This window comes from Phyllobates terribilis, unplaced genomic scaffold (genome assembly GCF_046119375.1).
Source record: "Phyllobates terribilis strain yellow unplaced genomic scaffold, ASM4611937v1 Scaffold_7__3_contigs__length_470593459, whole genome shotgun sequence".
Taxonomy (NCBI): Eukaryota; Metazoa; Chordata; class Amphibia; order Anura; family Dendrobatidae; genus Phyllobates; species Phyllobates terribilis.
In genome coordinates, this window is record NW_027362767.1 from 357,467,308 (window position 1) to 357,479,933 (window position 12,626).

The window sequence follows — 12,626 nt, forward strand, 5'->3', positions numbered from 1 at the left end:
AAACACCTCCTCATGCAACAGAGTGCACAGACCCTAATCAAGTCTAAATAATAGAAAGTATCCAAAACAAAGCAAGAGGAAACAAAAACCACAGCAGAACTGGTGCAGAAATGCTTCAGAAAAATACTCATTGCGGGAACTTACTGGTGACGCCAAAGTGAATATCTATATAAATATGACCTGACCCAAGTGATGCAATTAAACCAGCTGCAGTTTGAACTGACAACCAATATCTCCAGACTGAACACCTATTTGCTTTACTAGCTAGAAATTAATTATCCAGACAGGAGCAGTCATTACCTACCGGAAAAATGCCAGGAGTTCTGAAAGTCTATACAGCCAAGTGAAAAAGTGTACGGCACCCGAACATCACTTGTGCAAGACCACATAGGAATACGTAACAGCATTTACAGAGACCGCCCCTTGTCCACAGATTGATCATCAGATGCCACGACTACATGGAAAACGTAAAGACGTGATCAGGGAGATGAAAGCATCCCAATGCCAAACCTTCCCGGCGCGCTCCGGACGACGTGGACAACACATCTACTCCATGAAGAGATGACATGTAGAGCAATCTTGAAAAACTGCAATTTTTAGACAGAGGTTATGAGATAGAAACCTGAAACTAGCAAGGGAGAGAAAAATAATCCTATATACTGAACATTTACAGCTGTAGGAAGAGGGAATTAAAAAATATAAAAATAGGGGAAATGCTGCCATAGTAATGATCCATCTGATAAATTAAAGGGAACCCATCAGGAGAGACTTGCTGCCAAACCAAAGGCAACAGCAGACAACAGCTGACTGTAATCAGATTTTACTCAAACCCTGCGGCTTTGTAGAGAAAACACGGATGACTGGCGGGCCCGCGGCTGCCTCTTATGCCCCATAGCCTTAGACTGACATGGAGTTTTTCATGTGGTTCCAGGTCTTGCAGGCCAGACAAGTAGAATGATTACTAGTCACCATTAAAAATTCACAACTGCTTAACAAATAACCACAGGTGGTTCCAACCTCAGCATTTGAATGTGCCCTTAAGAGAAATGGCCTCTTTTGTCCTAAAATATCCCTGAAACTGTCCACAGAGTGGTGTCGGGTATGCAGCTCCAATAAAGTGAATTGGGTTGAGCTGCAATACCACACCTAACCTGTGGGCAAATGTGGCGCTGTTCTTGGAAGAAAGCAGCTATGGGGTTTTTTTTTGTTTTTTTTTATTCTCAAGGCAATTAAAATCATAACTTTTGGTCTTTGTTATGTGGACAGAACTGTACTGGATTTCACTTAAAAAGGAACATTTACAAGGTGCCTGAAAGAAGGGAGAAAATAATCTCCATGTGATTATATGACAATGCTTACATTATAGAAGGGAAGAGCAGATTACAGCTGACATGTCTCCGGGCTCACCCACTAATTATCTGTCATTATGTGCCAGTGAACTGTTCATGCGAGATCTCCAGAAATATCAATATCACAAAGGCATTCTGCAACGTGCAGGAGGATAGTACCGCCATCCACTACCAGATACCACAGAACAGCAGAACCAAGAGTACACCTGTCACAGGTGCCACGCTGGGGAAGCTACACAGGCCGGCTGTCCATGCCATGACCAAAGTTGTGTTCCCATGGGGCGCATATGCAGCAGACCTTCCTGCAGCAGGGTGGATGGAAGTGTCACAAAATCTCATCCATGCACCGCAGAAAGAAAAAAATCCACAGCGTAGATGCACATCCTAAAACAAGGCACGGAAAATTGGCAAACAAATGATCGAATCATCCTGCTGCCACAACTTCCATTTATGCTCTGTAAAGGTCGCCTTTACCCACATCGGCTGTATTCTCTGACATAAGGGGAACAAGATGTGCCCAAAGCTTCATCGCCTTATCCATTTTTTTAACCACAAAAAAGTAATCTGCCCTAGAATGGGAAAATCTTACAACTCTCATCTACTGGTTAAACATATTGACCTTTGGATTTAAGAATCCGCACCAAAGCTTCGGAAACCACCTTTGTGAATTTTTATTACAGTTTCACCCTTTGCAATGCGTCATACAGAGTTTCATCCAGAAAACTCCAAACGTTTTTTCCCTCTCACTTGACATTCGTATACAACCCATTTTTTTTACTAATCATTTAGTTTCCAATATTACAGAATTGCAATAAATTGGTCAAAAGTAATAAATAAATTGGGTGTTATACTGTAGTTCTGTACGGCATAAGAATTTCTTTTTGTGCACCCACAGACTTCAATGAGTGAGTCTCATCCGATTTTCACAAAACTAGTCAAATCGGTCAGTGGAGAAAGTGTAAACAGATGTAAACCGCTCCATAGATAATGGGTATGTGTTCTTTCTCTCCGTGAATAACACAGATCAAAAGAGTATGAAAAACAGTCGTGTGAATGAAACCTTAGTTCTAAAGTTGCAGCATGTCAATTATTGCTGCAAAGTTTCAAAGGAACTCTTTGTAATGCCTAGGGTGAGATCCACACAAACATGCAGCTTTTCCTGCATGTGGATGTTCTTTAGGAGTAACAATATTGCTAGTCAGTCCTGCGTTTTTGTATTAACAGAAACAGCTGAACATTTAGTAGTGTCCGGTCACTCCTGATGCCTTACCACTCGCACACTCAAAGGTCGACTTCGACCACAATCAAAGGTCGACTTCGACCACTATCGCTGACTGCTTCAGTGACCCAAATGATTGTTCGTTTCGAGCGATGGCAGACCTAAGACTGACTGTTTTTGTTCAAAAAACTAACTGGGCATGATGGATTTTTTTCGGCTGACCATAATCACTAGTGTCTTCGAACCCAAAAAAATCCAACATGGCTGATACAGTTTGAGATGGTCATCGGGAAGAAAACAAACGCAAGTTCGTCTGTCCTTATTGGTCTTGTGCATGGTGGTAGAGGGTCCTTTACTTACTCCAGACCCGGAGGTGAACAGAAATCTGTGTGCCACCTAATCTGGCAAAATCATTTTAGATGTCTTCACCCACATTACCATCTAATAAAGAATTACTCATCAATGATCTAATAGACGGCAGGAAGCTCATGTTAAAGCGGTGTGGTCTGACGCTTGTAAAATCGAATCAGTCACCACAGACCCCATTAGTAGAGAATCTGTAACAGGCAGTGTATAAAGTGACGCCACAGGTGCAGATACAAAGTGTATGCGGGAGGAGCATCACTGCACCTGCCGACCTGATCACATCAGACAGTACGTGGCCTACGGTCAGATACCACGTGCGGGCGCCATAACACCGGCTGTATAAGGGATGTGGCACTTACTGAAGACGTTTTGGAATCATTTCAGTTGGGAAAAACTACCAACATATCAATAGAGCAGTCTACCTACCGAAAACAACCGGACTTGTTTTGTAAACAGTTTTTTTACCCATGCCACAGTGAGGGAAAACAAAAAAAACAGCGCATGAACATATCCTTAGGGTATATTCACATGAGTACATACTGCAGAAGTTTTGTTAGGATTTTCAGAGTTGAAAACCAGCAGCATATTGCAGCAGAAACAAATCGGGTGGGCTTTTAACCCCTTAATGCAGTCAATTTATGGTTTTGAACTTTGGCTTTTTCCCTCCTTTGCAAGATCCATAACTTTTTATTTTTCTGTTCACAATGGTGACAAATGCACAACTCCACCACTTTCTTTAGTTTTATGGCATTCGCTATGTGGTAAAAATGATGCAAATACTAAGGAAGTTTGTTGAAAGCAGCTCATCGTTGTTGGGCGAGTAGAAGAGAATTCAGTTATGACCAAACGTAGTAATCCAGAAAGCGCAAAAAAAAGTAGATTCCAGCTTCTTAAAAAGGGAGACTTTATTGAAAAATAGTAAAATTTAGTCCCACACACAGGATAAGAATGGCAATGAACTCGTGTTCTTTGAGATCAGACTTTTACGGAAGCAGCAATATGGAATATTTTATTTTTATCATTTCCAGACGTCCAGTTTCCACAAGTACCAGAGACGCGGAAACACGGTGTTTCCATTTCCATGGACCGTGTGTCCATGGGCAAAACACGTTGACGTGTCCGTATTTTTCGCACTGCAGAGGCCGCAAAACGTCCGGCACTGATGACACCCGTGTGACACGCACGACACCCGTGTGACACGCACGACACCCGTGTGACACGCACGACACCCGGGAATCAGAGGTACAGTTATCGCTGTTCCCAATCGCCGGGTGCTGAAAGCTGCCCTTTTTGTCCCCTGCCAGCGCTGTGATCAGCACGAGCAGGGGCAATGTTGAGAGTAGTAGTCTCCTCCTGCTGTCTCCAACTGTAAAAATAATAAAAAAAAAATCCTTATACTCACCTTTCCTAAGTGTCCCCTGCTGTAATCCATGCGACCGCTCACACCGAGGAGAATGACGCGCCTGCAGAGAGCGGACCCCAGAGCTGCTCTCACTGAGTGACAGGACACCACTCGCTGAGCGTAGCTTCGGGGCCCGCTTGCTGCAGCGCGTCATTCTCCCCAGCGTGAGTGGTCGCATGGATTACAGAGGTGAACATTTAGGACAGGTGACTATAAGGATTGAGGGCAACTTTCAGAACAAGCTTGGGAACAGCGCTAACAGTACAGCTGATTTCCAAGCGCCGGTATGAGGGATCCTGATGCGGCACACAGGGATATCTCTGATACTGGTTTTTTCAGTACCCGAAATATCAGGATGTGTGAAACCGGCCGAAGAGGCAGGTGCCTTCTGTATAACACAGCCAACACCCACCGTGCATGGTGCAGGCTCAGCACCGTACACCGCCATTTTCCCCATGACTTGAACTAGGAAGGAAGTTAATAGAAAATACTGACCACACAAATGCTGCATCAGAACTTGTCTTGTGGTGTGCATTTTAAAGAAGCCCTCCCATGTATATATTTTTTTTTAATGTAAATATGTGTATAAGTGCATGTCATGCAATGTGAGTATTAATATACCGTACTCCCCTCCCATTGCCTTCTCCAGGATCCAGCGCTGTTCTCCTCTTCTCCGTGACGTCACAGCTCTGCATACTCTCCGGGTCACACTGCATTCTGCAAGACCCGGAAATGTCTTTTACAATGTTAGTTTTAGGAGCGTCAGAACGAGGCTCCATAGGCTTTTGTTACAACAGCGACTTCCGGCTCATGTGTAGAGTATACAGTGAGTCGGATGATTTCAAGTGCTGTGACGTCACTGAGAAAATGAGCAGAACAGCGCTGGATCCTGGAGAGAACAGTGGTAGGCGAGTATATTAATACACTCACACTTACATTACATGCATATACACACTTAAAAAAATATATATATACGAGAGTGCTTCTTTAAATGTACAGCATCTCTATTTTGTGGCAAATGTTCCCTTTTGCAATGAATAATGCAGGAATCAGAACATTTTGTGTGTGAACGAACACTTCTCTGGATTTTCAGGGATATAAAAAATAATTGGGCTAACAGTAAAGTTAGTAAAAAAAAAAAAAATACTCATCTGACTTAACCCCGATAGCAGCAGGGCTGACACTGGAGATCTCTGCCCAGGGCAGCAGCGGTCACTTGCATGTACATGATCTCATCGATGAAAAGTAATGAGAACAAGTCACAAAGACCAATGAGGACCACAGCAGGGTGCTGAAACAGTTTTTTTTTTTTTGTAAGTCACTTTCATGCTGTTGGGCCAATTTCTTTTAATCCTGGAAACCCCTTTAAAGTAAAACTTATAGAGAAGCAAAAACATTCACAGGGCTCTAGTTCAGGTGCCGCGTCAGTAGTCCGTGGACACTGACCATAGCTATGTGAGCCACCTCAACGCTGCTTCTAATTTCTAGGCCCATCAATATGACTGACACAAGAGGTAACCCCGGGCCAGTGCTGGGGATCCTGACAGGTAGGAGGTGGCCATGGACTGCTGACGTGGCACGTGGACCAGGGTGCTGCAAATCTTCCTAACAGTAAACACTACACTTCCCCCTCAGTGACTGCGTGTGAAACGCACGCCGACACATGGTTTCCTAGAAAATAAGGGAACCAGGGATCCGAGCCTGCTCCATACAGTGAGGGGGGCTAGCATACATAGCCAGCACCCGAATCTAACTGATGGGATCCTCGCAAGTGTAATCTGTGTAACATGGCGGACAGCTGTTCAAAAAAATAAAACAGACTAAGATGGGTACCGCCATGAAGAATAACACCGTCAGGTCATTTTCACTGCACAATGCCAAGCAGGAAAAAAAAAAAAAACATGATGGTGAAATTATTTGGACCCCCCACTCCTCTTCCCCCTTTTAGTTTTCAGTATATTTTATGGTAAAATGAACTGTGACCTGAAAGAGAAAAGGAAAGAAGAACAGGCCCTTGTACAGCTGTCAATGGGGGAAAAAAGTTTCTGGCGTTTGAAGTGAAAAAAAAAAAAAAGTACAATAATCAAAAATATTTGTCATTGCCGTGTGACCTATGGGGTCATCACAACCCTGGACCAAGTCACGGGACAATAAAACTTTCACACTCCTTATCTATTAACTGCTAAAATATTTGCAGCCAGAAATGTGTATCTCTCCCATAGTAATAGCTCTGCTTCACGTCACCTGTCTCATCTATTGCATTATTTCTGTGTACTGTTGTGTATAAGGCTGTGTGCCCACGTAGCATTTTTCAAGCGTATATGCTGCGGAATTTCTGCAGCGTAAACGCTTGAAAAACGCATGTATATCCGCACCCCATGGTCCCCAATGGGATTCCGCAAGTTCTATGCACATGCTGCGGATTTTTCCGCAGCGTTTATGCCGCGTTCAAAAATCCGCAGCATGTCATTTAATTTTGCTTTTCCGCAAGCGGAATTGCCTTAGTCCAATGCATAAAAAACGCAAGGCAATTCCGCATGTGGAAAATGCGCGATAAACGCGTACGGAATTCCGCATGCGTTTTTCCGGGAGAGGACTTGCATTTATGCAGCAGAAATTTTCTGCTTCATAAATGCAACGTGGGCACATAGCCTAAATATGTGACTCATCAGACTTTGTGTTATACTAGCCTGATGAAGAGGCCCGAATAGTCTAGAAAGCTTGCAACTTGTTACCATCTTTTCAGTTAGCCATTAAAAGGTATCAACCACTGAGGACGCTCAAATCTAAATATTTGTCTGTCATGGAGGTGTTAATGTGGAGCTGTCCACCTGTGAGAGGAGAGCCTGAACTTGTGGGGTGCAGGCTGAGGTCCCAGCATCCCCCGCGCAGGGTAGATGACAGCTCAGTGTAGGAGGAGGCCGCAGAGCTGACGGCACAGGCCGAGTATTATTGTAGCTGCTGCCAATCAGAGCTCAGCGCAGCTAAACAGGAAGGGGCGGGTCCGGGTGCCAGCCTCCACCAGTCAGGAAGCTGCAGCGCTGACGTCACCTCGCCCCGCCCCCTCCAGCGCTTTCTCCGCCCCACCTCCATCTCAAACGCTCGAGCCCCATACAAAAGCAAGATGTCCGCCATCTTCAGTGGCTGCGACCCGGCTACTCCCGCCGAAACCGCCCCCTCCCCTCTCAGCCTGTACGGGCGGCCCTGCCCCCGCCCTCCCCGGTGGCCTCTTCGGGCAGAGCCCCCCCCCCCTCCTTAGGAGGACAGTTGGTTTTGGATGGCGGCCTAACATGTCCTCCCGCAACAATCCGCCACGGAGTCGGGCGTGAGCGGGGGCAGGCGGGGGTGCGTTTACCTTGATGCAGTATGGAGGCTCGTCATACGTAACCAGCATGTACCTGTCGCCCCTACTGGCCGGATCCCGGGCGCGCAGCTGCGGGGACACAAACACAACAACGGGGAGTGAATGGCACAGACACAGCGGCACACAGAGCACACAGCGACCACTCCGCCCGCCGCCAGTTACCTTCATGAATAGCTCAACCGCGCCTTTGGCAATATCCAAATACGTCGTCCCCAAGTACGTCCGCTGGTTCATGGAGGCGGACGTGTCTATGAGGAACAGTAGGATAGGCATTTTCAGCGCATGCTAGGCGGTAACCCCACCGAGCGCCAGCCTGCCACTGCCGGCTATCGCCCCCCGGCTCACTGTCTATACGGGAGTGATTTTGGGGGCGGGTTAGGGGGGTATTGCCCCCTCTCTGAGGTGTTATGGGTCCCCGGCCGCCGGACGGCCCTCCGCCCCGTCTACTGCTCACTTGAGCTCTGAGTCTCTTCACCGTGTTCACTGATAGATAACTTCTCTTCCTAACCCTCAGCCGCGTACCATGTGACCGCCCGGCGCCTCATTGGCTGCCTGGTGTTTACATATTCATGAGCAGTTCTTTCTAAAACCCATACCCGGGCATCACGTGGTTGCACGCCGTCCCATTGGCTGGCAGGTCTTTTGCATGGATGAATATTCATAAGCTGGGCGTGGGCTTTTTTTTGCGGAAACCACGTTGGTTTGTGGGAATTGTAGTTTGACGGGACTTAGGTTGGTGTCCATTTTTGGGCTGTGTCAGAACAAGTGGGCATGGGAGGTCTCGCCGTGTGGTGGCTGTAGGGCTGGCCAGGCTCCTCCAGGGGCCTCCTGGCAGGGAGAAGTGTAGTGAGCTGTGGGGATAAGGGATTCAGGGATATAGTGCTGGGCTATACACACTGAGGCCATACATGTAGTATGGAGAGGCCACACCACTTATCCCATTAACAGGCTGGGCATTGTCCACCGCCCCCATAGAGTGATGGAGCGGATGCGCATAAGCTGAGGGCCCATATAGTCGCATCCCTGGTGACCAGCCGTTATACCCTGTCCTAATGGCTACCGGGCAACTTCTGTACTTGGCTTAAACCATCTGCTACAAATCCTTTAAATGCTGTAACCACCCAGATTAAATCACTTATTCATAAGGGACTTGGCCCGAAGAAAAATCACATCATGTACGAGGGGCCCAGAGCTCACACGCCGACACTGCAGGGGCCCAGAGCTCACACGCCGACACTGCAGGGGCCCAGAGCTCACACGTCGACACTGCAGGGGCCCAGAGCTCACACGTCGACACTGCAGGGGCCCAGAGCTCACACGCCGACACTGCAGGGGCCCAGAGCTCACACGCCGACACTGCAGGGGCCCAGAGCTCACACGTCGACACTGCAGGGGCCCAGAGCTCACACGCCGACACTGCAGGGGCCGAGAGCTCACACGCCGACACTGCAGGGGCCGAGAGCTCACACGTCGACACTGCAGGGGCCCAGAGCTCACACGCCGACACTGCAGGGGCCCAGAGCTCACACGTCGACACTGCAGGGGCCCAGAGCTCACACGTCGACACTGCAGGGGCCCAGAGCTCACACGTCGACACTGCAGGGGCCCAGAGCTCACACGTCGACACTGCAGGGGCCGAGAGCTCACACGTCGACACTGCAGGGGCCCAGAGCTCACACGCCGACACTGCAGGGGCCCAGAGCTCACACGTCGACACTGCAGGGGCCCAGAGCTCACACGTCGACACTGCAGGGGCCCAGAGCTCACACGCCGACACTGCAGGGGCCCAGAGCTCACACGTCGACACTGCAGGGGCCCAGAGCTCACACGCCGACACTGCAGGGGCCCAGAGCTCACACGCCGACACTGCAGGGGCCCAGAGCTCACACGCCGACACTGCAGGGGCCCAGAGCTCACACGCCGACACTGCAGGGGCCCAGAGCTCACACGCCGACACTGCAGGGGCCGAAAGCTCACACACTGACACTAATTAGATCTCTCAGTCATCATATTTGCATTATAGAGGAGGATATAGATTACTAGACATCTGACTATATGCACCTGTGGACTCAGAAATAAAGGGACATAATCGCTAAAGACCAGCAAAAACAATAATCAAAAAATCCCAGAAACATAAATGTCATATAAAATGTATAATCTTTATTAAAGCATTTTTAAAAATATATACATTTTTCAGGTAAATTGAGTTGGCGCCTGGAAAGCTTAACATGCATATGAAGACAGGATGCACGCAACACCCAGGGCATTATAGGATATCTTTATACAGTACAAATAATTGTAAACATAAAAATGTTAGTGTTGTATTGGAAGCCTATTACCATTCCCCATACCGGCCTACAATGGAATGTATGGTTTAGAAGAAACATATGGCCTATGTAAATCAGCCACTTACAGCAAGGAAGTACTCAATATAATAAGCATGAATGAAGTGGATATATACCTGATACACAATGACCAGGGGGTAATGGATTCCCTGAGCGGGCACACGTCCGACCCCAACACACGTTTCGGCGGAGCCTTTGTCAGGGGGCTGACACTGCAGGGGCCAAGCGCGCGCACACTGACACTGCAAGCGGGGTCTGATCACTCCTGTCAACATCGGCCGCCCCTACCACATGATCCTGTGTGCAGTGAGCAGCCGCTACATACAGGAGATGGAGGGCTCGAGAGCACATCAACGACACTGTGCTATCGACTATCGGTGTGTGCAGGCCTGGGGATACAATCCAGGCAGCACTCCAATACGATGGTTAGTCACCATAAAAGAGGATGGTGAGTCAGTGGTGGAGCGGTGTACTTAGCTCTTGGCCACACCAAGGGTGCACCGAGGACCCCGCATGTACATACATAATAAAATGTTTTTTATACAACATGAAATTAGTGAACTCAACACGTGACTTTTATAAAGGTTGAGTCTCCTATATGAATGGTTTAGTTTGAGTTTTGGGCAGACAGACTCCTTTTAAGTGGTCTTGTAACTGGCACCAGGATGGCTGTAGCTGATCCTTTAATAAGTCCCTAATTTTTCCCTAGATGATATACTTATTATTCAAAAATGCATCTACCATCTGTTATAAACACTAATAAGCATGTCATGGTGCGATGATGCTTGTACCTGGAACTAGTTGCATCCGCCAGTAATTCTTTTCCAGGTGGTCCGTGTGCACTGAGGTCAAACCATCCACCCGGGATCTGGGGCCTCTAGCGACAACATTTGTAGTAGAATGATTGATGGTATATGTTTGACTCTGGCCCTGAAATTTAATCCATAATCACCTACTCTATGAGGAGAGAACAGGAGAAAGCAGGAAGGAGCGGAGACGATGCAGGGAGCCTCTGGGAAGTGTAGGTTCGCGTTGTCACGTCAGGTGTCTCGCACGACCTCCCAGTATAAACTGAAATGTTGGAGGAACATTGGAATCAGGGTCAAAGGAAAGCTCTTAGGTCCTACAAGCGTTCATAACCTCTGCTGTAACCGTACACGTACCCAGTCCTTTGTTCTAATTAAGAAGTCTTTTAAGCAACAGGGTAATGTGGCTATTGTTAAAAATTAAGTTTTAATCTGTAGCCTCACATACGATAATGAGGGACGAAAGAAGCCCTGCATGACTAGTCCGGCCTTGGATCTTACACCTCCCTTGACGAGATGGACATCCCTGAAGGCAGCAATCCAAGCCTTGGTAGGAGTACTGGAAAGCTCACACCTGCGAGCGGCATGCCGAAAGTCCTATTTTGATTGCATTGAGAATGTCGTCCTACATGGATTGGACTTTTTTTTTTTTTTTACAGAAAATCCATCAGACTGAGATCTGGAGAATTTAGGACAGCGGCTGGAGAAGAAGATGCCATTCGTCAGACCTGGCCATCTTTTCCTATTACTCCATGGGACAGTACTTTCGGCAGTGGACGGAGATCAGCATGGCACGGTGCACTCTGACACCTTTCTATCATAGCCAGCGGTTCACCAGTTCCCTTGTCCTGGACCACTGTTGGAAGGAATTAACCCTTGCATACTAGGAACTCCCCACTAGACCTGCTGTTTCCAGGATAGTTTGACCCAGTCATATCATCAGAATTTGGCTGTTGTCAAAGTTGCTTGGATTCTTTTTGCCCATTTTTCCCCCTTCCAACTCATCAACTTCAAGAAGTGACTGTTCCCTGGCTGCCCAATATATCACAGCCCTTGACAGGCGCCATTGTCAAAAGATGAAGTGTTCACTTCACCCGTCAGTAGTTTTCATGTTATGGCTGATTGGTGTTTAGACCTTCCACTTATTTTACAGGGTGTTCGTATCGTACATCATGGTTACACTTACTGTAAGACCTGTGTAAGAATTCAGGGAGGAAATTAGGGCTCATGAACGGATGGGGGAATGATCATTCACCTCCAGATATTATTATATATAATTGGGAACCCCTGCATTAGGCATAGCCTGGGTTCCCCGCAGTCAGACTTTTCCAATGTAACATATCAAGTGGATATATAGTAAAACATTATTTGGCCAAAAAGGCCTTTAAGGGCGTGTTCACACGGGAGTTTTTTGGAGGTGGAAAGAAAAAATGAGACAAGTTTTTCTAAAGGATTCACTTTAGGAAATGCTGCTTAAGGCTACATTCGCACAATGAGCTTTTTGACGCTGCACCATTTCCGCATTTTTTATTTAAAATTAGGTTGCTTGCATTTTCTTCATTGCTTTTTTGTGTGCATTGTTTTAACATGTGTTTTTATTGATTTTGACGCTGTTTTTTTGTCTCTTTTTTTGGCATGTCATTCTTTAATTAAAGCTGCTTTGTTTTTTATACTTCCTGGTATTTTACTTAGTCAAAACTTTATTCATATCCTTAGGTGCGGATTACATGCATTTTTGCAGAGGAAACACACTAAAAACCCATGTGCATTTTTTA

The 12,626-nt window shown here is 46.9% G+C and overlaps 1 protein-coding gene across 2 annotated transcripts in view; it reads right to left on the reverse strand.

Moving 5' to 3' along the window:
- LOC141154829 (integrator complex subunit 6-like) overlaps positions 1-8,207 on the reverse strand; it is a 41,422-nt gene extending 33,215 nt beyond the window's left edge. For both annotated transcript variants that reach the window (XR_012247483.1, XM_073641299.1), the window contains exons 1-2: positions 7,863-8,207; positions 7,692-7,769 (exon numbers count right to left, since the gene is read on the reverse strand). Coding sequence is in view for 1 of the 2 variants with exons in the window: in XM_073641299.1 (XP_073497400.1) it covers positions 7,692-7,769; positions 7,863-7,973 (189 nt within the window). In the remaining variant the exon portion in view is untranslated. The remainder of the gene's footprint in view (positions 1-7,691; positions 7,770-7,862) is intronic.
- Between the last annotated feature and the right edge of the window lie 4,419 nt (positions 8,208-12,626).